General features: G+C 41.3%; 4 protein-coding genes and 1 long non-coding RNA gene across 5 annotated transcripts; 3 read left to right on the forward strand and 2 right to left on the reverse strand.

Annotated features, from left to right (window-relative positions):
- Positions 1–490: 490 nt before the first annotated feature.
- Positions 491–12,763, reverse strand: LOC144463428 (uncharacterized). The gene is made up of 3 exons (XR_013491564.1): positions 12,643–12,763; positions 11,402–11,506; positions 491–622 (listed from the first exon to the last, which is right to left on the reverse strand). It is a non-coding gene; the product is annotated as an uncharacterized LOC144463428 (long non-coding RNA).
- Positions 3,215–5,053, reverse strand: mafbb (v-maf avian musculoaponeurotic fibrosarcoma oncogene homolog Bb). Its single transcript, XM_033625873.2, has one exon. The coding sequence runs from the start codon at positions 4,791–4,793 to the stop codon at positions 3,813–3,815; it is 981 nt and encodes a 326-aa protein (XP_033481764.1). The 5' UTR covers positions 4,794–5,053; the 3' UTR covers positions 3,215–3,812.
- LOC117257432 (DEP domain-containing mTOR-interacting protein) lies at positions 8,199–12,579 on the forward strand. The gene is made up of 9 exons (XM_033627618.2): positions 8,199–8,505; positions 8,616–8,794; positions 9,792–9,915; positions 10,135–10,313; positions 10,505–10,717; positions 10,812–10,949; positions 11,053–11,123; positions 11,416–11,520; positions 11,646–12,579. Exons 1-9 carry the CDS (start codon positions 8,423–8,425, stop codon positions 11,769–11,771), a joined length of 1,218 nt encoding a protein of 405 aa, XP_033483509.1. The 5' UTR covers positions 8,199–8,422; the 3' UTR covers positions 11,772–12,579.
- adnpa (activity-dependent neuroprotector homeobox a) lies at positions 12,700–17,999 on the forward strand. The gene is made up of 4 exons (XM_033627616.2): positions 12,700–13,081; positions 13,653–13,765; positions 15,011–15,103; positions 15,202–17,999. Exons 2-4 carry the CDS (start codon positions 13,658–13,660, stop codon positions 17,539–17,541), a joined length of 2,541 nt encoding a protein of 846 aa, XP_033483507.1. The 5' UTR covers positions 12,700–13,081; positions 13,653–13,657; the 3' UTR covers positions 17,542–17,999.
- Positions 18,000–20,139: 2,140 nt separating this feature from the next.
- LOC117256519 (bcl-2-like protein 1) lies at positions 20,140–24,017 on the forward strand. The gene is made up of 3 exons (XM_033625974.1): positions 20,140–20,278; positions 21,773–22,428; positions 23,373–24,017. The coding sequence occupies exons 2-3, from the start codon at positions 21,904–21,906 to the stop codon at positions 23,511–23,513; spliced, it is 666 nt and encodes a 221-aa protein (XP_033481865.1). The 5' UTR covers positions 20,140–20,278; positions 21,773–21,903; the 3' UTR covers positions 23,514–24,017.
- Positions 24,018–24,092: the final 75 nt, after the last annotated feature.

Genomic DNA, 24,092 nt, shown 5'->3' on the forward strand with positions numbered 1-24,092 from the left:
CGTGAAGCCACTCTTGTAGACGATCAGTATTAGCCCTTAGTGTTGCAAAACAACAGTGGAAGAACTGGCTGAGGCTGGAAATGGCTTGTTATTGGGGGTCAAATGTCTGGTCAGTTGACATTTAGCTTCAGAAGATAAGTGACAATCATTATTGTGGATGCAGAATTTACTAATTGGCCAACAGGATTTGTTTGAAACACAAGAATATTTACTTAGCAGGTCACCTAATTGTTATTTGTTGGGCCAGTTTGTATCTAATCTCTAACAGTTTTTGTGACAGTCAGTCGGGAGCTCTGCAACAAGATACTCAGTGTTTAGACAGTGAGCTGGGCCAAACCAACACCGTCCAGAGAAGATGGGTATGATATCACAGATGAAGTGGTGGTGAGTGATGTTTGACTGTGGGGTCTGTTGGCCCGGCCTTCCCCTCATGGCTCGAGGCCTCTGGCTGTGTTCATTGGTGACAGTGTACGTAGCCTGGCAGCCTGCATTCCTCTGCCTCTCCCCACACAATGGTGAGTATCTGCAGCATTCCTCTGTCTGTGTCCGCTGTCTGAGATGCAGCCAGGCCTTGGCAAACCCCAGCACTCAGCCAAGAGGTTGGCACCAGGTTTAACAGATCCTGATGGACACATTTGAGTGTTTTCAGTGAACAGCAGCCATCTGTAGACGTTACTCATTGTGTAAAAGTGTGTCATAGTTACATCAAGAGCGAACATCTTAGTCACTATTCAATAAAAAGGCCTCTGCAGAACAGATTTTGAAATAATTTAGGAGATGATGATGCTTCCTCTTTAACCTGCTTCATCATCTCGTTCTGGGTTTTTTTCCGCACAATCGCTCCTTCTCTCCATCTGTTTTAAAAAATGCAAGCATGTCTGTTCTAAATCGTTTTCACTGCTCTTTATCCTTCTCCAGCTATTTTGCTTTCTCTCTCTTGTTCTGATGCCACAGCCGTGCAGACACCTTTCCCTCCTGCTGACTCAGTAGCCAGCCTCAGGCGCTGTGGGCTCGGGGTGTTGGTGGCGGGGGGAGGAGGAGGAGGAGGTGGAGGAAGGGGGGGGGTTGTGTGAGGCTCCCACATCAGGCCCACCAGCCTATCACATGCGAGGGAAAAGAGCTGGCTAATCGTTTCTACAATGGCACCCTGCACACTGTCACACAGTACCACAAACCGCTCTCCTCGCCCAACACTTCTACTGTATTATTGTGCTGTTGCTTAAAAAGCCTCATGTGATGTATGTAAGTGCGCAAACATACCACACCAAACAAGGAAACACACTGTTTAAAAACCACATCTACTAAAATATGTCCATGTAAAATATGTGCAAGTATACACACATGTTAATGCATACCTTGTTTTAATGTTCTCCAGTATTGCAGGTGCAAATATACACTTACACTTCAAGTAGGTCAATCTAAAATGCTCTACAATTTTGGAAGGTTTTAGATGATGTTAAGCACTCATAGTTTTAATATTTCACCCCATTATGTCTTTTACAAATTACACCAAGACATTTGAAATTATATTTACTGGAGACAAAATAATAAATGCACAAAAAACTATTCTAATAGCAAAATTCTTCAATAATAATTAATAGTGATTTTTGCTTTCTGCACAGCAGTCATCTGAATTTTACTGTTAGAGGATATTTACAAAATAGAAGAAATTTAAACTGTGCCTGTAAACAGAGTCTTGTGCCATATATAAGAGCCACTGATTAATGAGCCTTTCCCAATAACATTAAAATACAGAGGAGCATTATTCATTGCCGTAACCTATCTGGTTATTTTCTGCTACATCCTTGATGTTCACAAACGCACTCATCTACGTCATGTACTCCCAGAGCAGCGAGCCGACCTTCAGGGATTAGGCCTGTTTTCGGAAGGAAACTGTTTTTGCACCTGTGGTGTGATTTTAGAGCTGCTTTCTCTCAACAGAGGGGTGAGGGCAAAACTGTCAGGGGGTCACACATGAAAAGAGAACCTGGTTTCTAGGCTAAAGGGTGGTGCCATTAACAGAGCCACCTGGCCAGCTGAACTCTCACTAAAGGAGGAGCGGTGGGAAAGTCTCCCCTGACAGTGAAAAACTCTCTAAGATGTTCAGCACACCCCACAACCAAATATTTTTTGTAGTCCTGAACTGAGAACAATCTGTTGTCAGGAAATTTGCTTGAGGATTTCAAAATGTAACAGGACAGAAGAAAAAAAAGAACATAAATGAAAACAATCCTCCGGAGCTGGCTGGAGGAGCGCGGAGCTGTGTGTGCCGTGGTTGTTGTTTCTCTCTTCCTCTGTTAATGAATGCAGAGGTGATCTGTGTGTCTGAGGAAGGGAGCAGAGGGGAAGCCTGATTTCCACTCCATTTTATCTGTGCCCCACAGCCCCTGCCAGTCAGCCCCCTGTGCTCCCACATGCCGGGGTCCCACAGGAAGCAGCACTCCATGAAGGGCAAAGGTCAGGGAAGGAGGGAAAGCCACTCGTCCTTTCATTCACCACCAAACCATCAAAAACACAGCAGTGTGACTGCGCTCCTTCCTTTGGCTGTCTTAAAACAATAATAATAATTCATGAATAATCATGAGGTAAAACGACTTCTTAAAACTCACAGTGTGAATTTACGTGTCATTTAAAAAATGTATAGGGTCATAGAATTATGTCACAGTAGAATGGTATTGGAGGTGATGTTTTTTTGTGTGCTTTTAGTCTCAACTGCACACAAATTAATCAATTTACTTTTACATTTTTTATACTGTTTTAATATAATATAAGCAGAATTGGAAATTAGCACCAGCCACCAGCCAAATGGTGGTAAAATATGCAAGTGATTGATAGATTTGCTTTACTTACCAGCCTAAACACAATGCTAATCTATTAAGTAGCAGATAGATTTTGGAATCCACCATCCACAATGGCAAGTGGACAAAAAAGTTAATGTTCAACCCTGATTATAAAACTTAAATACCATAATTCTAGTGTCCACAGATGTTATGTTGGATGCATCTTCTTGTACTGATTTAGGATTTAAAAGCATCTCCCTCTGTGTATTGTGAATATGGTTTTCAAAAATGTTGAAATAGCTCTAGACTAACAAATCAAAAACTAACATTTATGGTATGTCATAAACTAAGAAAACCTTGCATGTGATGCAAATATTTCACTGTGTGGACAGTTCTTTTGAAGAATAGTAATTCCATCAGCAGGTGAGACACAATTTTAAAAAGTCGCAATAGGTTTATTGATCCATAGCAAATTAAAAACAGAGTGAATGAAAAACAATTTACATAATCATATATTATCTTAAAAAGAAAAGCAAATAAGGAACACCGTCTGTCCAGCAGAATCAGATTCATAAAAATAATAGAAATGTCATTTCTAGCATAATTCCTTTTGCGTATTGTCTATTTTAAGGAAGCAGGAACACAAAATATAATTTGATCTACAAAAACTAAGCAAAGCAAAATCACCAAAATGAAAATTTTATGAGTAACTGAAGCAAAAGCATTAAAGTTGTATATTAATAAAAAAGGGAATATTCTCTGATTTCAAGTATCTCCTTTCAGACAAAATACAGATATGCCTGTATAAAATAAAAACATCTCATACATGTCCTGCATGCATGCTTCATTGTAATTTTCCATTCATAACTTGTTGCCTAGTTGCATTAATTACAATTATTTGAGTGATATCCATATGTCCAACATTAATTAAAACTTGATGAATCCATGGGACTGTGTGTTTAAGAGCAAGGCGAGCTGTCAACATAATGCCTCCCCATGGAAAACGATCAGTTCTGCAGGAAATCAACAAACTCACATTAAATACTCGGGTGAGGAAGGGTTGTCACTGGTAGACCCAGTTTCGTGGTAACAGTTTGCACCGGACAGTTTCTCACATTTTTGTTTGTATGCATCCCTCTCTCGCATCAGTCTGTTCAGTTCATGTTTCAGCTGCTCGACCTGTGACACCAGGCTCGTCTTCTCGTGCTCCAAAACGTGTTTCTGTTGGACGCGCTTGTAGCGGCAGGACTGTGCGTAACCTCTGTTTTTCAGGGTCCGGCGCTTCTGCTTCAGACGCATCACCTCGTCCTTACTGAGGCCTCTGAGGAGTCGGTTGAGCTCCCTGACGGACATGGACACCAGCTGGTCGTCTGAGAAGTGGTTCTCGGCGTTGGATCGCCTGTCGTGGCGGCTGTGCTGCTGCTGGTGGTGCGCACCGAGGACCTGCTGGTCCTCCGGAGACTCTGGGGACGCGCACCCCACGTCTTCTTTGAGATATGGGTCTTGGCAGTGACTGCTGGGGATGCCTTGCATGTCGGGGTGACCCGAGAGTCCCGGGTAGTGCTGGACAGGCTCGCTGAGGTGTCCGTACCCTTCGTATTCAGCTTGGAAAGGTGGCGGATGGTGGCCGTGCGGCACAGATGGGTGCCCCTGCTGCGCCGTAGCGCCGATTAGGGCCTCCATTGCGTCCTCGGGTGTCAAACCGAAAGCTTGGGGGTACATTTGCTGAGGGTAACCTCCGTTGTTGGGTATCCAGAAGTGGTTGCCCCCGGCGTTATTTCTCTGCTCGTTTGGATTGAGGTTTGGTGAAGAGGGTACCGAGTTGCAAGGGGTACTGCCAGGGGTGGAGGAAACAGAGTCCGGTCTTTGGAGCTGGCTGCATGGCCCGATGAAGGAGCGGTCCATCCCCTGCATCGCCTCCTTCTTAACGCCGAACTTCATCAAGTCGAAATCGCTGACGAAATCCATGGGGGTTTTCTGCAGTCCCAAGTGTGAATGCGCTTCAGCGGTCATAATAAATGGCAAGCTGGTCTCTTCAAAGAGCTCCAAATGTCCACAGCTATTTTCATACAGTCAATCAAAGCGCGCACTAATTCCAAACTTTGATTTCAGCTCAGAAAGAGAGGAAAAACATGTGTGCGTAAAAGCCGCCCACCCTCTCAAACTCTGTGCGAACTGGTGAATCTGCACCGCGCAGCCTTTTTGCCTTCAGTCGCAACACACCGAAAGTCCAGTGATACCAGAGGACCGGACGCACCTCTGCCTGCTCAGGAGAAGCGCACTTTCTTCATAAAGCTGCATTGGCATGATGTCACGCCTTCCAGGCTACACCTCCACGCTCCTCTCCAATGAAAACACGCAGAGGAGGGAGATTTGCATAAAAGCTGCTACGAATCTGTCCCCACGAGCTATTCGTTTTGATCATTTGACCAAAACCTATAAATGTCTGCACAGCGGCACATTACCTTATGCAATATGTTTTTCCCCTTGTTTGACTTGTCCTCCATTTTACATTTAGGCCTGTTTATCCTACAGGAGTGTTTAAATTTATCAAAGTGTGTATGAAGCTCAGTCACACACACATACACACACACACACACACCCCTGTACAGGCAGTACTTTCATTGTTTTTCAAGCATATCCACTAAACATACGGCTTTCTTTTGCTTACTTCAAACATATATAAATATAACTGAATACAATTTTATTTCAGCCATAATTCGATTTATATTAATACCCGAATTTGTGGTGGTTTCTATACGTTGTCATGACAGCCTAATTTCACTTGAACAACAAAAAGGCTGCACAACAATTCATTTGACACTATTGTGGTGACTGTGCTCTTTAGTTAGTACACAGGAAAACACTGACATCTTGTGGCCATTGGTGTGCACACTGCAGAAGTCCCAAACTGGACCAACTCAGCGCTGAGGTGAAAACCAGCACAGGCTTGCATGAGTGCAAGATGGAGCAATCGATTTTTGTGACCTGCAAACCTAGGATCATGTTTTATATGTAAATTAACATAATTAAGAAAAACATCCACGTTGTTAGATCGATTCAGATGAAAACATTTTAGAAATCATCATCATATTACAAGGCGTTCCAGATCCTTTCACGGTCTGTTTTCTTAATTGTATGATTTTTGCTGTTTTGATTTGTGTTGTCTTTGGAGATATTTCAAGCTCTACCACTCTTGTATTGAATTTACAATACTAGAAATTCTGGGGGAATCTGTGGAAGAGCCCTCAACGTATTGTAGTTAATGAGCCACATACAGCCCAGTTTTATATCCAGCGGACCAGTAAAACCATGGCAGAATAACCTGTGAATAATGCCAGTTCTTTTAGTGTAAAGAAGTGCAAGCACATTCTTTCATCCATTTACAAAACAGATAATGAACAGACTAAAAAAGAGAAATAAATGTGATTTCAACAATATGTCTCACCTTTTCCTTATTCAGTCAGTCTACCTTATTGCTCAACCTAACCAACCCAACCAACGAAGGCAATGAGCACTAGCCAGTCAGAGGGAGAGTGGGCCGGGTCATGCCTTCACCATTATAGGAAAAGAAAGTTTGTGCCTTACAAACCATTTACAAATCAAAAGTTTTGGCAGTGCCTTACCAATAGGGTTCCACAAATATTGTTTTAAGATAGAAGTCTGATACAGATTATTTTGTACTGAAGTGGTTGATTGAAAATATTTTGCAGTGTTCAATATCTTTAAATGACCAAATAAGTTTTCATTGTTTTTTTCCAGAGAACTATATTCTGGTCAGGGGGGAAAGCCTCTGAAGCATTTTGTAGGCAAGTGGCGTACAGTAGTTGCCATAAGCTATATGCACACTATTGTGCATATCATCTCATCACATGATCAAATAGAGACTTGTAATTGGACAACATCAACAGGCATATTACCAAGCAATCGTCATTGCTCACAGGGGCCTGTTTTCCACAAGACATACTGCTGGAGGCTCCCCCAACTCACGGGCCCCAGGACCCATCGTCTATATTTAGGCCCCTGAAGTTGGCTACTCACTGTTTAAACTGCTCTTAAAACCTGGCACCTCTTAGCCATCACAAGTGCATCAATATCAGGTGCGCAAAGTCATCTAAAGGGCCAGGGGCTGAATATTTGACACCCCTTTCTTAGACACTTGCTGATTTCACAGTGGGTCGGCACGAGGCTCCGACAACCAGAGGAGGGCAAAGCATCCCACCAGAAATCACGAGCCCCCCGACAACAGCTCTTTAACATCTCTCACACAATAAAAACCTGGCATGTTCCAGGATGTGCTGTCTGATTCAGGCATGTCAGCCCTAGTGGTGTCCGGAGGTGACAAGGCTGCACGGGATATCAATGGGTTAAGCGACGTTCCTGCCCTGAGGTGACCCACTCAGTCAGTGCTTGCTCCAAAGATAGTGAAAGCTTCACTGACAAGATAGAGGACTCAAGCCAAAACCAATAGAAAGTGCTGTCCGAGAACACAGAGGCATTGTTTCAGTCAGCTTTAGTTGCTGGGAATAAAGGAAAAGAGGAGACAGTGAGGCTGAGCAAGGACTGTTGAGGGACACATATAAGGATTTATGTCAGCACGGCAGGGTGACAGTATGTGGTATGCTAATGATAGGATGCTTAACAGTAAGTGCACATCACCAGCAGACACATGTTTTGCCACAAAACAGCCACACCTCATAATAACATTTAATTTCTACACACGATCAAAGCACCAACAGCTCTTGTAAACAAGGCTCCACTTTATTTGCATCTGACAACTGAGACCATTATGCTGACATGGATATTAATTTCATATTAATTCTGTGTGCCAACCTGCCTACAAACTCCACCAATCATGTAGCTTCTTGTTTAAGGTTAGGGCTAAATGCAGTTGGGGTTTAGGTCTGCCAATTCTATTAAAGTAGGCAGGATTTATCTACTGCCTGAGAGGCTGGAAGCACAAATGCTTTCACATCCCATGGCCCACTTTACACGTACTGTGCTGCCATCAATTATGAAACTGATGCAGAAACTACATATAATAAAAGACAAGCACTGTCACTAGTGTGTTTTTCTGGTTTTCTGTTGCCAGACAACCACATGATGACCTTTAAAATGTGACCTTATTCAAGTTTAGCCAGGCTGACACATGACGGTGTGTCTTCTAGGAAGCTGTAACATCCATAGCCACCCAGAGTTTTGTCTATTTTGTGTCACAAAAGAAAACAGCTTGCATCACAACATCCTTTAACTGGCCGTAGCTGGCAGATTAGCACCATGAAGGCAATTAGCAAAAGTTGATCATGTGGATATCAACAGGCATTCACTTGCTTCTCGCCAAATTATGAACAAATGTGACTACTGGAGAGATGTCCTATGTACTGTCGGAACAGCCAACAAGAATACTAGTGATAGCTTCAGCCTTAATAAAGGATGAGAAAAAACACAGGACCACTCTTTGTTGGTGGATGCATTATGTCTGTGTCAACCTGACAGAAATGTACGACGTCTTCTTTCTGTATACATAACATCTTTCCCTCATGGCAATTGGGGTTCTCTGTGTTTCAATCACTATTATGTAAACACAAGGGGCTGTAACTAAGAGTTAGCTTCACTTACCTTCCAGTCCACTGATAATAAACATGGAGCGAACAAGTAGCGTTAGGAGAAAAGCCATGGCCAGACAACATAAAGGAGAAGTCATGATTGCTGGAGAACAACTCAGGTATGAAGAGAAAGAGAGAGCAGGGGAACATAATAAATATCTATGATCAGATTTATAGGAAATTCAAGGTTTAAGGTTAAACATATGGCTAATTTGAACCTCATTTCAAGGTTGAGACTTCATGATGGAAAACTTATAAAGGACCGACGCTATCATCTGCGCACATATCCCAACTGCTTTGTGGCACAGGAACTTATAGACTGGCTTGTGAGCCATAAGGAAGCTCCAGATCGAGCAACAGCTGTCTGCCTCATGCAGCACCTCATGGACCATGACATCATTCACCACGGTAAGAAGGAAGCAACAACAACACACATTTCAGCAAGGGAATATTGGAAGACCTCCTGTACAAATGAAAACTAGGATTACCGCCTGGCAGTTGTATGTCTCCATGGACCAGTCAAGTTGCGGTTACAGTTTACATCCATGTTTGTCCAGACTCACATGTAGCCATGACAGTAGACAATCTTTCAAATGTGGATGTTGCTGCAAAATAGCAACATATTCTAAAACATGGTTGCTTCACACACATCGTCAACCCAGTAGCATTCAAGATCTATGCAATCAGCACAGTTTCAAGATGGACACCTAAGATTAGTGTCACCAATTCAGTGTCCGACCAAATGTCTCCTGTCTTTGTTCCAGAGTAATGGCATTAAATAATGGCAGAACATTATGTCATCACTTCATTATTTAACCCTCTTGGACATTTCTGTGAAATTGTGTCATAATAAGCATATGAATTCTTGACCTATGGCCAAAAACACATTTTTGAGGTCTCAGTGACTTTTGACCACCAAAATCTATTGAGTTCCTCCTTGAGACCAAGAGGACCTTTGTGCTAAATTTAAAGAAATTCCTTCACAGTTTTCTTGAGATATCATGTTCATGAGAATGAGACTGATGCAAGGTCACAGTGGCCTTGACCTTTAACCATCAAATTCTGATCAGTTCATTGTTGAGTCCAAGATGTGCCAAATATAAGCAAATTCCCTACAGACGTTCTTGAGGTACCTAGTTCCCGAGAATGCGAGAAGCATGGTCACAGTGACCTTTGACCTTTAACCTTTGACCACCAAAATCTAATCAGTTCATTGTTGAGTCCGAGCGGACGATTGTGCCAAATTTGAAGAAATTCCTTCCAGGCGTTCTTGAGATATCACGTTCACGAGAATCAGACAGACAACCCACCACAGCTATTGCTGGCATGGAGGCATAAAAATGTTACTGTAGCATCATTCAGAGACCAACTAGCTTATCCAAAACTTTATGTTGCCTTTTCTTAGTCTGTGATAAGAGGACAGTATTGAAGGATGCCAAACTGCTGTACCGTTTCCGTAAGGATGACGGAACATTTCCCTTCAATACAGAGGTGAAAATCTTCATGCGAGGACAGCAACTCTATGAACAGTAAGAGCTGCTATTTGTTTTGTGCTGTGTTTCTCTTGTTTGACCTTGAAGTCAGCTATTACAGTCGTGATCTCATATGCACCAATATGATTTATGAGCTGGGGTTAAAATTCCACACACAACAAGACAGTAATATCCAGTCACAGCTCCTTCCAGCACTTTTCAAAAGTAATTTGCAGGTTAGGACACATCAGATCAGTGTTTTTGTGTCTGTTATAGTCTCATAGCGGACAAGAACTCCATTCTGCAGCTAAGAGAGGAGCATGGTGTTGCATATCAGCGCTCCTTTCCTGGCTGCCAGTTGATTGACTGGCTCCTTCAGAACGGAGAGGCAGAGAGCCGGCGTCGGGGACTGGAGCTGTGTCGCGCATTGCAGGAGCATGGCATCATTCAACACGGTGAGGGGAGTCCTCGTTTGCCCTTTGATGTACAGCACCAGGAGTAAGCGGGCTGTCAGCAGCTGCTGGCAGTGGGTGGCCAGCTGGGACTTTTGCAATCTAAAGCAAATAACACCCATCAACTTTTTGTGAAAATACCATTAAATCTATAACGCGTTGTTTTGTGCTCTCTCTCCCAATCCCATCACTAGCGGCAAAGAAGCATGATTTTTTTGACAGTGGACTGCTCTATCAGTTCTGCATCAATTTTCGCCGCAGACGCCGCCTATCTGAACTGGTAAATGAAAGTGAACGAAACGATGACGAAGGTGTGGCTGTGTCGACACCAGAGGACAACCATCATGATAGTCCATTTGCTCTGCACAAAAACCCACCCCAGGAGGGCAACAGTGCTTTCCATTCTGGTAAAAAATAACTCTCCATCCTTTTTGCCCTTTACACACTTCTTCTGTGAATCCTGATTATCACATCATGATTTTACTACTAATTCAATCGCAGCGGGGTCAGGTAAAGATGTAAAACAGGCTACCAGTGGACGTCGAGGCAGCTTGAATTCCCTTCAGCTTCACTCTGCTGGATTTGCACCTCTTGTCCAGCTGTCTTCAACTTCAGTGGTGAGATACAATCCCAAATCAGGCAAGTGTGTAATTAATATTCATCAAATGTTTCAAGATGCCTGGTATATCAAGATCCAAAATTGGAAAATGGTGACTTTTGAAATGTTTTAATACTTTTACAGTGCTTAGAAGACATTTTACATGTGAAGAGATATTGGCACCTGGTGCACCTTTCATCAAGAAAGTGTTGACGGTGAGTTACTGTCATGGCTAAATCATGGCTATTTAAGAGCTAACAATTACGGTACCACCAGGATTTTAACAGCATTCATTCTGTATAATCTGAATAGTCCTCCAAAGTCAAACAGTGGATAATTAAAGCATTACCCCTTCACAACTTACATTAGAAAGAAGACAACACATTCCTGGAGAGATTATTTTCCACATGAACTAATGAAGCTGCATCTCACCAAGAATAAACCACATAGATTCCATTTAATTCCTAAAGAATTAATGTGTAATTTATCTCACCCTCCTTCCATCAGGTGATAGGAGATGCCCTAGGCTGGGGGTTTGTTGTCAGAGGCATGGCTCCCTGTTATGTGCAGGCTGTTGACCCCGGAAGCCCTGCAGCATCTGCTGGAGTCAAGGTATATACGTTACATTCATGATGGCACTGACAGAGAAAACAGTAACCTCAAAGGAGTCTGAAAACAGCACATATTTGACTCTGAGACAAAAAGCAAACCCATGTGCTTCACATCATCTTCTTTAGGTGCGGCAGTTTGTGTGCCAGGTGAACGGACAGTGCGTTCTCTACATGAACTACAAGACAGTCTCAAGACTGGTGATGACAGGGCCCCGCATTGTTGTACTGGAAGTTATGGAACCACTGGAATGACAACAACTATCTTGATGTCTGTGCCGAGAGGAAAATTTGGCTGCTTACAGTGGTCTTTTCTTTGTCTCATCAGAAATAAATCTGCCTCTTATTTGCTTATTTTGAGATGACCAAATTCTGATCTGTTTCTACCCTGACGAAATAAGGTGCAAAATAGGCCTAATAAATCAGATTACTTCTTTTGCTGTGCTCATAGGATTCTAGAGGTTTTTCCGCTCTGAGAAAAGATAAGGCATACAGTTGAGACTTGGATTTGATCACTGAGACAAATTTCTGAAATTGTGCACACTTATTCATAAGTCAATCAAAATTTCTTTCTTTCTTTTTCTTGTTATCTCATTGGCCGATAATTTCAGACAATGATTATTACAGCGAAAGAGGAAAATGAGCATTTTACCGTCTCAAATCAGGATTAGGTTAGAGGTTACATCTCAGGAGCTGAATTTAGGAAGTATGAGGGAAAATGGTCAAAATCTCACATTGATGTTATATCGAGCTCAGTTAGACTATGTCTGGGAGAAACAAGCTGGACAAGGACAAGATCTTATTATGAATTTTCCTTTCCTCTGGGTGTCTTAAAGTCTTTGGCTCTTGTTTCAGATGCAACTACATTTGCTGGAACTGTATTATAATACTGTGAATGTATTTGTTTATTAAATTATAGACTGGTATAGGCAGGGTACATGTGCTGATTTCTGGGGGGAACAAAATCAATCAATTAAAAATGGTTACCTGGGTGGCAGCAAGAACAGGATAACTACAGTACAAAGGGTGTTGTGTTTTCATTAACCTGCAGTCATGAGCAACAAATGCCATCTTTTTGTGACTGAAAATAAAACATTGCATTAATACGACCACAATGAATACTAACTTTTGGCCATCCAGCCTCTGCCCAGCACCCTGCTACGACTTCCGTCTTTTTGTCGTCGCCATTTTGGATTGAGAGTTGGCTCACTTAGAGCAGATAGCGGTAGCTAACAGGCTGTCCCGGCCACCAGTGCAAGTACAAGAATTACCAAGAGGAGTCCTGGTAGTCAATAGTTTTTGGAGTGTACTGTTTTCATTAGATGTGCACCACCCTGTCCCGCCTTTCGTCCCTCCAGCTAGCCGGGAGCTGCTGCAGAGCAGATGTGACTGCTAACCAGCTAGCTTGGTTGGCTAGCTGTGGAGCTGAGCATCAGCACCGGCTCTGAGGAGAGCGAACACACCACTGCCAATCTGCACATCCCGACCAGCCGCTTTAACTTCTTTGTTCGCCATTTATGTTGTGAGACGACCCGTGTAAAGCAAGTCCTCAGACGTATCACAAGGTGAGTGCAACGCGTCGACTGAATTCGTCAGTGAAAATGAAGAAATAAATAACGCTAACCGGCTATGCAACGCTAGCTTTGGTGCTGGCTAAGTAACGTTAGGTAACCAAGCTGATATGAGCGGGTAACACGGCTAATGTTGGCTAGCAGCTCACAAAACTAACAACGTGTATTGTTAATTTCCCCCAAATCACTGGATATAGCGTATAAAGACAGGTCACAGATCTGCTGTGTCTCAGTTCGTCTGATCAAACCAGCTCTTAGTCAGTGATGAAAGCTAACTTAAAGCATGCTCTCAGAAACAGTGCTGGGCCCCTGAAGACGCTGAAGTGTTGAAAAAAGATAACGTGACCCTGCCATCACAAGTAAATATGTTGCCAGTGATCTATTGATTGGACACAAGTGTTGAAAGGGCGTGTCACCTGAAGTCTTTTTTTTTTTACTGTGTTAGTGGTTAGTGATTGAACCACAGTGTTTAATTATAAAACATATTGAATACTTTGCTTTCTGTGATTTGTCTTAAAATTAAGACTTTCTCAGACTAATAAACCATTTATTTTCTGTTTGTCAGGAGACATGTATCAACTTCCAGTTAATAACCTTACAAGAATCAGGAGGGCCAGGAAGCAAGTGAAGAAAGCACTTGGAGACATTGGACTGGAGTTCTGCAAGGAGGCAGCAGAGGTGAGTGTGCTCTAGTTTCATGTGAGTAAAAGCTCCAAGTTAGACTGAGAATCATGGCTTACCATGGATGTTTAGCGCTAACATTCATTCATGCTTCAAAACATAGTGTTAGGAGTGTATCTCTGTGACATTCTTTAATATCTATTCAGAAAATATGTGAAAGAAATTAAAGGCAGGGTAAATATATGCAAACTCAGCAGAATTTGTCCAAAGCCAGTGTGGCCATACTAGTATTGTGCTTTAACAACTCTAATAGACATAAACAATCACAAGATATAGACGGTCAGTCAAATACATTTACTTAACAGCCAAAACTTACAGTAACTTAAGAAAGAAAAAGATAAATAATAAGAATCGAGAGACACACACAGTAAGACACTTTAACCAAAGGGACAGATTGTACCTGACAGCTTCAGTATAGTCTAACTACTCTTTCTTTATACATATTCTTGAACAAAAAAAAATTAAAACAGCCCTTTAAATCATTCTGTGGAGAATTCCATAGTTTGACCCTAACCACTGAAGTATGCATCTGCTTTAATGTAGTCTGTGTGGTGCTTAACCCTTGGAAACCTGGAGCGATATCAATTTTCTTGTGCTGCGCTCAGACACCTTTCACACGTATTCAAACCTTGGAACTCTGAGCAAATTGGTGCAATATCTTTCAAAAACATGGGGAAAAAAGGCAATGAGCATCTTGGTAAGAACTATCACACAAATTGCACAACTCATTTTCTTGTTTTTTAACATTCTCTTTTTCTTATGTTGCTCATTGCCTTCTTCCCATGTTTTTAAAAGAAAGAAAGTTTGCTCAGGTTTCAAAGGGTTAGAGGGAAATTTCTTTTGATGCTCCTCATCTTCTGTAATAATTACAAATTTTCTAGTAATACTCTGCTTTTTGCCCTATACATAACTAAGTGTCTGTAACTCAACTAAATCTTAAAGCTTCAATAGCCCCAACTTAATAAATAGTCTATTAGTGTGTTCTCTTGGATCCACTTTATAAGTAATTCTTACTCCTCTTTCTGAAATATGACCAATGGCTTCATGTTACTAATGTTTGTGTTGGCCCACACTTCCACACAATAACTTAAGTATCGCAAAATAAGTGAACAGTACGTAATTCTCATTGCTTGTAATTTAACACACATTATGCTTTGTTCAAAACAAAATATTTTTTTAGACACCTTTGTATGATTGTGTATCATTACAAATATGCCTCAGTCTTTTCACATCTGCCCACAGGAGTTCAAAGAGTTTTGCCCCGATGAACAATTTGTAAAGGGCAGTCTTTGCCTTGATATCTGCGGATGGGATCCATCATCCTCTAAAACACAGGTAAATTTTATTTCTGTGCCCAAGGCCTTTTGCGAATGCATATGCACAAATCACCATATTTGGCTTAATGCCATTGTTTTTTCCTTGATGTCTTTTAGGAATACAGATCGAAGCCATTTTGCTGCACAGAGTGCCCATTTTCTTCCAAATACTACTCAGGCTACAAGAATCACTTCCGCAATGTACACAGGAAAATCTTTGAGAGTAAAATTCTGCTCAACTGTCCATACTGCACGTTCACTGCAAGCAAGAGAACTTTGGAGACGCATGTTAAAATATTCCACATACCCAGTTCAGCACGGCAGAATTATGGGAACTCACAGGCAGCGGCATTGGGAAAGAAGGACAAAGCGTACTTTGATAGAGTCAGACAGGGAGATGGTGTGGAGAAAGCAATGTACTTTTGCAAAAAATGCACGTTTCGGGACACGCTCTACAATGTTGTGAGAAGACACATTTACAGGGAACATTTTCAGCATATTGTCTCACCATATCTTGGTATGGTTTCCGAATCGTCTGTCAAAAATGGTGCTAATTCTGTCAATGGCAACAACATCCTCTGTAAACGCTGCCAGTTTTCCACTCGTAGCTATGAGGCTCTAGTACAGCATGTTATAGAGTACCATGAGCGCATTGGTGCTCAAGTAACCACCATGATTGGACATGCTAATATTGTTGTTTCAAGGCCTCAGTCCTTGCCAGCTGCTCCTCAGAAGGCCCCTCTGATGATTAGCAGGGGCCACACACTCAGAGCTGACCAAATAGCGCAACCAGTAATTGGCTATTTAAAGCCAGCGCCCCCTAGTGTTAAAAGTCAGTCCTCCATCACAGCCAGTCAGGTGCATGTCACAGTTCCTGGCAACAGCACTGTGGCTGAAAATAATGCTGGTGGCGTTAACACAGCACAGACACAGAAGTGGAAGATATGCACAGTTTGCAACGAGCTCTTTCCTGAAAACCTCTACAATGCTCATTTTGAGAACGCACACAAGGCAAAGAAAGTGTGGGCACTTGCCAAGTACATCATGAAAATCCACAACTTCACTAGCAAGTGTTTGCTTTGCAACCGCTATCTGCCCAGTGATACACTGCTAAACCACATGCTAATCCATGGGCTCACTTGTCCACAGTGCCATGCTGCTTTCCACAATGTCGAGAAGCTGATAGAGCATGTGGCTCAGGCTCATCCTGCTGACTTTGTTGGACCCCCTGGTGCATCACCTCTGACCTTTGATCTCACCGTTAAACAAGACAAGTCCAGAAATGTACAACTCGTTGTGCTCACTTTTAACATGAAGGAATCTGTCAATGGTCAAGATCAGTCAGCTGCTGCTCAGAATAGTGTTCCACCTCTGGTCAAACTAACCGCTCCCAGAATGATTGAAAAGAAAAGTGAACCACTTGCTAGAAGTTACCCCTCTCAGGCTAACAAGACTGAGGTTGGGAAGACTCTGTGTCCACTGTGTTTCACCATCCTCAAAGGTCCCATCTCTGATGCTTTAGCCATGCATCTGAGGGAGCGACACCAAGTGCTCCAAACAATGCATCCTGTTGAAAAAAAGATGACATACAAGTGCATTCATTGCCTGGGAGTGTACACCAGTAACATGGTTGCGTCTACAATCACACTGCATCTTGTGCAGTGCAGGGCTGTTGGTAGGAACCAGGCAAGCCAAGGCTTCAAGTCTCCCCTGACCCTCAACTCATCCGGGGCTGGCTTCTTAAAGAGGCAGCCACCAACACAGGCCATGTCCAACCCCAAGAGATTAAAGCTGAGCAAGGACTCAAAGATTTCCTCGACAACCGTTGGAAATCAGTCTGAATCCGATGGCCTCGCTCTGGATCCTAGAAGCTATGAACACAAGACGTATGAAGCCAGGAAAAATTTCTTGACTGCCTACTTCAACCGGCGACCATACCTCTCTCCTCAGGAAGAGGATAAGCTATCTGCAAGTTTGTGGCTTTGGAAATCTGACATTGCTAGTCACTTTGCAACCAAGAGAAGGGCGTGTGAGAGACAGTGTGAGACCAAGAAGGTGTCCGTCCTGCTTGGCTTTGACATGCACGCTCTGAAGAAAGTTAAGCATGACTTGATCTTTGAGGAGAGCAAGCCTGTTGGCACCTTAGTGGGGAGATCTGTAGGCTTTAAGTCTGGTACTCCAAGCACAGACCAAAACAAGCAGGTTGAGACACTAAACTGTACCTTAAAACTCAGTACATGCACAGAGACAATTTCCATTGATTCAGACAGTGAGCCAGAAATAGAGGAAAGACCAAACGAGAATGGAAATGTTGACACAAACCAAGACGAGAATGTAAAATCTGTGGAAACAGTAAACCTGACAGAAGAGCCAGAACCTTTGAACACGGACGAGCCCTCTAAAGAGGAGAGCCCTTTGCAAGATGGGAACGCAAACGCTTGCATGACTCTCTGTTAGTGTCCCTGCTTAGCAGTGTGCCTTGGTTGAGAAACGGTGTATAAATTATGACAAGGAAGAAAAAAAAACACAGGCCTACAGATGGTTACAAATCACAAATATTTGGTCAAATGGCATGGGTGACTAAATTCTTCAATTCCAGGTGTTAACCTTGTTACCAGTGTTGGAAAGAAGAAAAAAAAAGTTACATCATAGCGCATAAATATATGGCGTATGTAAGTGACATTGTATATATTTAGCCATTGTTCTTTGTTAGTTTCTTCATACAATCTGTGTTATTCACCTTTTAACTGTCACAGGATTTATGAAATGAATATGGAAGCTTCCCCACCTTCATAGGTTTTTTTCCCTCTACTGTGACAAAAAACTGTATCATATTGTCATTTCACATTTAGAACGTGTAGGATATGCTAACTGCTTATGTACATGTTTTAATAAATATGTTTGTTAAATAAAAACGTTTTGATTTTTTTTCCCTACACCAAACACTCTCACAATTATATTTAGTGCCAGGTCTTGAGAAAACAGCCATTTTAAAAACATTATGTACAGAACATGATGAAGCTTTAAGAGAAGCAAAATTGGTTGGAAGGAAGGTTTATGTAACTGATGCCTAATCTTAACAGGAACGTAATGGAAGATATGCCTAAAATGTATTTTTTTTAGTTGTATAACTTTGTAAGGTGCAATTAGAGGGAGAGAAATTTAAAAACAAATCTGCAGGTATATGCTTTTGTAATAGTTAAGTGGAAGGCATCAGCTATTGGATATACATTAGGGAATTTTTTATTCACCACAGTAAGCAGTAAACTGTTAAAAACAAGTACAGATGCCTAAAATAAGCTTTATATACAAGAGGTACAGCAATAGCTAAAACACCGCAAACATTTTACAAGCGAGGGGACCCCATTGAGTTCATTTTCAAGTAAAATAAAACATCTTAGCTTTTTCTACATCATAAATTAAGATGCCATATTTTTTAGTATGAAAACAAATGATGCAGGCAGTTTTGGAGAAAGTCCATGTTGATTTGTGAATGTGAAATTTACCTAAAACAGACTTTTTAGATCTTCAGTGAACAAACATAAATACATTATCATCATATACACACAGAATGATCCATACTGGGGCACATACAAAGTCAAAAAAGTAAGGGAAAGAAAAAGATGAAAAAGTGATAGTCTGTAAATCCAGAATACTGTCTCATTGTTTCATAGTTCATTTTTATTGCCTTTTTATTCTGAAGCCCTCTTTTTGCGGTGCCATATTGTTGTAGATTTGATAGTTAAGTTCAGAATCTGGTTTGGAGTCTGCCCACTTCTTGTCATTGTGGAATTTTCCCAATAATAAAAATGATTGTCCAGATAATATATGTATATCTTTTTCCACCGGATTACTTTCAGAACACATGAAAATGTCTTCATCCTGCAATTGAATTGCTTAGCCAGTTTTTCTTCTTATAAAGTTGAATATTCACACAAAGTATTCTGGTATACATACAGTGATAAAACAAATGGCAGATTGTTTCTTCTAATTCACAGAAAATACAAGAATATTCAATATTAAGACCAAATCTCTGTCTTTTTTGCCAGATACATTCGATGCAAGATTTTAAAGGAAACCTCTTTAACTTTGTTGTCAAGACAGTACTTGTCCCCAACTAGCCAGACTTTCTGCCAATTAATTTCATCATAAATTGAAGCCCAAGAGTGTGTTTAATTGAACACATCAACTTCTCTGATGAACATACATCTATTAGGTGTGTCAGTGATTGAATCCTTGATTAATGAACCTCTCAAAAGCTGTAGCACCCCCCTTGGCAATGCATCAAAAACTATTACATATTCCTTGGGAGAAACTGCTAAGCTTAATTTGGAGAAGAATTCAGTATATGTCAGTATATGATATTGGACTTAAGAGATAAAAATGAAACTGAAATTGAATTGAAATTACAGTTTGTACAGCCCTTTGAGGCATGATTTGTGATTGGTATACAATGAATTTTGACTTGACTAATCTGCAAAGCAATTTGGGTTGCCTTTGGGTATGAAATGTGCTATATAAATTTGTCTTGTCTCGCCTATCTCCCCCTCAGTATTAAGAAGTTGTCTCACCAACACAATGCCATTGTGAACCTATTTCACATAATTAAGACATTTTTTAATGTTGAACATTCTTATTGTTCCAAATGAAATAATTAGCCGTTGAAAAATTATATTTGTAAGACTTTTTCCAGGCCAGCATAGCTTGTTTGTGTAATTTGGCTAACTTTACAGGTGACTTATTTATGTTGTTATTATATTTTAGTAGAAAATGAACTCCATCTATTAAATTAAATACATAATTAGGGAAGGTATACCGAATGTTATCATTTGGCTTTAGTCAAATTAGTTAACAATTTCTCCTTAAAAGTATGATTAATGTTTCAAACTTAGTACCTCCAGACTAGGACCCTACAATACCAGACCACCCTCAAACGTGCTTTTCCAATGAATTTGCTTTCATTTCACGGGCCCCTTAATTTCCGGTCTGTCTCTGACGTTGATTGGTGCAGCAGCAGGAGGGGGCGGGACTTCTGGCTGGTACAGTAGCAGAATTGGCCAAACGCCAGCGTGCATCACGGTCCAGGCCACAGAGTGCAGCTGCAAAGATGTCCATATTGTGTCTGCATTCACAACTACAGCTTTTAGTAACTCCGTAGCTGCCCTCTGAAAGGGGAAACAACCTTTTAGCAGCTGTAAGTATAACTGTCAATAATTATTACCTCATTTCCGTCCCACGGGTGTAGTTTTCAGTTGGTTTTGAAGCGTCTCCTGTGGACTGTTTATAAACAGCTAGTTAGCATATGAAGCTAAAACTGGTAGTATCTACGTGACTTGTAGTTAGAGCTGTCAGCGGTGGCAGGATGGCATCTGGACGCACATATTTGGCATCATATACATCGTAATGATTTAATGCCGCTGGAGTTTAATATACTGAGCTCGTGAGGCTGCTTTTTAGCTAATGTTTGCTAGCTCGTGCTTATTTTCAAATGTTTGCTAACGTCACAGTATTATTCTTCACATTCCAGCTATCCATCAGTTTATATTCGTTTCTGTACAATAAAATCTATCAGCAGAATGCTAAAACGTGAGGTGAACATCTTACACACTGTTATTGTGTACTAATGCAGTGCAGATGCTTCAAATTAACATAAAATTAAAGAGGAGCTACGCCCATTTTAAAAGTCCATACATGGTATTCCTATCATCTAAGACAGTCCAAAAATATCGTCAACATCATCAGCTTTCTCCCAAATCCAAAAACTAGAGTGCTAAAACTCAAAGATGTGATGTCATCAAGTATAAAGTCTAGAGCTGCTCCAAAAGCAATGAATTGGTTCATATTTTACAGATGACACTGAGCAGCCAGGGGAATGTGCTGAGTTCTGAGTATATGGATACATTTTCTATTTCACAAATGCGATCACTACAATTGAATAAAGATCATCAGGGTATAAAAAAAGGAAACAAAAAAATTTGTGGGTAAACAAAATCAGGCTCCCATTAATTGTCCATGGAGCAGCTCCAGACTTTATCAGGTTGTGTACAGGTCCTTAAAAAGTCTTAAAATATCTTAGATTAGATTGTCTTAAATTCAGAGTCGATGTGTCTTAAATATTTGCGGTCGCATTACCACGAAATTTTTCCAGCCTGACAGACCCAATGACTGTTTACAATCATTGGACAGACTGAAGAATTACAATAACAAATAGCATTTATAACAGCGATGAGATTGTTTTTGTTTTACATTAAACACGTTAAATTTAACTCATGCAAATTTTTCCTTATTGTTCAGAGTACTTACTCATGTGTCTCACACACACACGCACACACACACGATGTGTATTTCCTTGCAGGTTTGGTCTCAAGTTTCATATAAGGTGTTATTAATTTAAATTTAACTTTGTTATATCTGTAGGCACCGTTATTGACAAGTTTGTGCTTACCTCTCTGGTTTCTGGCTTTGAGAGATAGGAGGTCATGATTGAACCTTGTTAATCTAAATTTAGGTGGTGTCCCTCTTTAAACTGAAATGCCCAGCAGTGACAATGTAACTCACAGTCTTGATGTTCTCTGTGATGGTTTTCACAACTCAAGTTTCAAGTGTCTCCTGATAGATTTCCATACAGAAACTAATGGCTTACAGGAATTGATGCAACTTCTTCTCACCCCTCTCTGTGTGCTTCCAGCCTGCTACTGCTAGCTGCAACATAAGAAGAAGAAGAAGCTCTGATGTGACAGCTGACAGAGAGGAATGGCAGGAGAAACCATGGGATCTGATTAGGCTGGCTGTGTGTTGGGGGTTCACAGTGTGGAAATAATGTCGTACAGTAACAGAGAGCTGGTGGAGTTCTTTGTAAGCTACAAGCTGTCTCAGAGGAACCACCCGACCTCTCTACTGAGGCCAGAGGGTGCTGAAGGAAGGACTGAGCAAGACAAGGCCAGCTCAGCTGCCAGTAACGGCTTGCTGGTCAACAGCAGGAATGGGGGCAGCCAGCCGGGGATGTCATCACCCCTGCATGGTGACATAGAAGCTGTAAAGGCAGCTCTGCGGGACTCAGCAGATGAGTTTGAACTGCTTTTCACGCAATCATTTAGTGACCTTTCCTCGCAGCTAGACATCACTCCTGACACAGCCTACCACAGCTTTAAGAGCGTGATGGACGAGGTGTTCAAGGATGGAGTCAACTGGGGACGTGTAGTGGGCCTGTTTGCCTTTGGCGGTGTGCTGTGCGTGGAATGTGTAGAGAAGGATATGAGCGAGCTGGTTTCCCGCATCACAGACTGGATGACCACGTACCTGGATGAGCACATCAATCCATGGATCCAGACCCAAGGAGGATGGGTGAGTCAGCAGAGGATGAACTCAGCATGCAGCTTTATTTATGGCACTGTGACTGTGCCTAGGGATGTGTCGACCCAATACAGATCTGTGTTCTACACAGTGAGGTATACAGATTTTAAATGGGGGGGGGGGAGAGCAGATCAGCACTCAGTATTGTCAGAAACCCTGAGTTGAAGTATTGGAATTATCTGAATTGAAAAAAGTTGGATCTAACTCACACAGTTTAAAAGAAAAAACACTGAATATCTACCATTTGATTGTCAAATCTTCACTGCCTAGACACTTCAAAGGTGGCCCTGAAAACATTGTAGCTTCATTATCATGGAGTACAGCAGCTGCAGTCAGCTGAAAGTCACAGCAGTTACAAATTATTCCAAGGACTAATGGCCAGAAATTTGTCAACAACCTCAATCATTGTTTATTACAACCCATAAAAGTTACGGAAGTTTTGAAATTATTGACCACGCCATTGGATTTAAAAGAAGATTGTTTTTGTTAGTTTTCCTGTTTTGCTTGACTGCAAAGTAAAAATATACATTCGTATTTCAAATTTCAAATAATTTCCTTCTTTTATGAATAACATAGTGAGTTTGTCTTTGTTTACATAGCAGTAACAATACCATAGATTTCAAACAAAAAATGTGTGTTAAATATCTTTATACCTGTGCACATACCGTATATAAACATTTACATAGATACCATATACTTAATATATACATATATTTAAAAGTTAGTACCAACAACTCGTGTGCTATTCTGGTGTTAAGTTTGGCATTTCAGCATGGGGGTCTGTTAGGATTGGCTCTGTTTTGGAGCCAGCCTCAAGTGGCAGTTCATTTTTTGGCTTCATTTAACAGCCTCGGTGGTTGCTGCTTGAAAGAAACCTAGCTGTTGTTTAACAACAAAATTTCTCCTTTTTGTCTGCATCATTTTTCTTATTCCAGGACTGCTTTGCTGAGATTTTTGGGCAGAACAGCGCTGCAGAAGCGAGGCGATCTCAGGAGAGTCTGAGAAGATGGCTGCTAGTTGGAGTCGCGCTGCTCATGGGAGTGCTGGTCGGTGTGGTCATCGCCAAGAATCACTGAAGGTGCCGCATCTCGTTCACCACGGCACACCCTGTGTAATGCTACGCCAAGAACAATACAACTTAATAGTTGATGTTTACAAAAAGCCCAGTCTGCTTGTGCACTGACAGAATGTGGAGTGGTTGAAGCAGTTTGTGGGAGTATCCATAAAATGTAGCTTGGTGAGCTGTAACACTCCTCACCCCGCTTTGTCTTGTGTCTTTTATTTTTTTTAACACACAGCAGAGATTTCAGATGTTAGAGGAAGTTAATTTCCAGACTGGAAGTGCTTTAAATGAACCTGATAAGCTAAGAGACAGTGAAACAGATTCAGCTGGTTTGATGAGACTGCTTATTTTTATTTTTTTCCCTTTGTGTGTTATCCAAGGACCAATTTTTTATAACTTACAAACTGACGGACAGATTGTAAGTTATACTTCCTTTTCACTGTGTAATGCTCAGCTCATTTTGTTGGCTGTACTGGAGTTTTAGGCATGCTTGAAAAATAAATATATTTATGTTTTTCTTGCGTCTTTTTTGTGTGTTTTATAGATCACCTTAAACAACTAGTTTCAAAATGCACAAATGTCTGTCGTCAAG

Source organism: Epinephelus lanceolatus, chromosome 1, assembly GCF_041903045.1.
Source record: "Epinephelus lanceolatus isolate andai-2023 chromosome 1, ASM4190304v1, whole genome shotgun sequence".
NCBI classification, from domain to species: Eukaryota; Metazoa; Chordata; class Actinopteri; order Perciformes; family Serranidae; genus Epinephelus; species Epinephelus lanceolatus.

Bases quoted from the DNA above. Each gene is read 5' to 3' on its own strand.
- adnpa (XM_033627616.2), top strand. From the start codon at position 13,658: ATGTATCAACTTCCAGTTAATAACCTTACAAGAATCAGGAGGGCCAGG. The intron at 13,766-15,010 runs GTGAGTGTGCTC...ATCTGCCCACAG, and splicing joins TCTGCAAGGAGGCAGCAGAG to GAGTTCAAAGAGTTTTGCCC. The intron at 15,104-15,201 runs GTAAATTTTATT...GATGTCTTTTAG, and splicing joins CATCATCCTCTAAAACACAG to GAATACAGATCGAAGCCATT.
- mafbb (XM_033625873.2), bottom strand. From the start codon at position 4,793: ATGACCGCTGAAGCGCATTCACACTTGGGACTGCAGAAAACCCCCATG.
- LOC117257432 (XM_033627618.2), top strand. From the start codon at position 8,423: ATGGAGCGAACAAGTAGCGTTAGGAGAAAAGCCATGGCCAGACAACAT. The intron at 9,916-10,134 runs GTAAGAGCTGCT...TGTCTGTTATAG, and splicing joins GGACAGCAACTCTATGAACA to TCTCATAGCGGACAAGAACT. The intron at 10,314-10,504 runs GTGAGGGGAGTC...TCCCATCACTAG, and splicing joins GCATGGCATCATTCAACACG to CGGCAAAGAAGCATGATTTT.
- LOC117256519 (XM_033625974.1), top strand. From the start codon at position 21,904: ATGTCGTACAGTAACAGAGAGCTGGTGGAGTTCTTTGTAAGCTACAAG. The intron at 22,429-23,372 runs GTGAGTCAGCAG...TTCTTATTCCAG, and splicing joins TCCAGACCCAAGGAGGATGG to GACTGCTTTGCTGAGATTTT.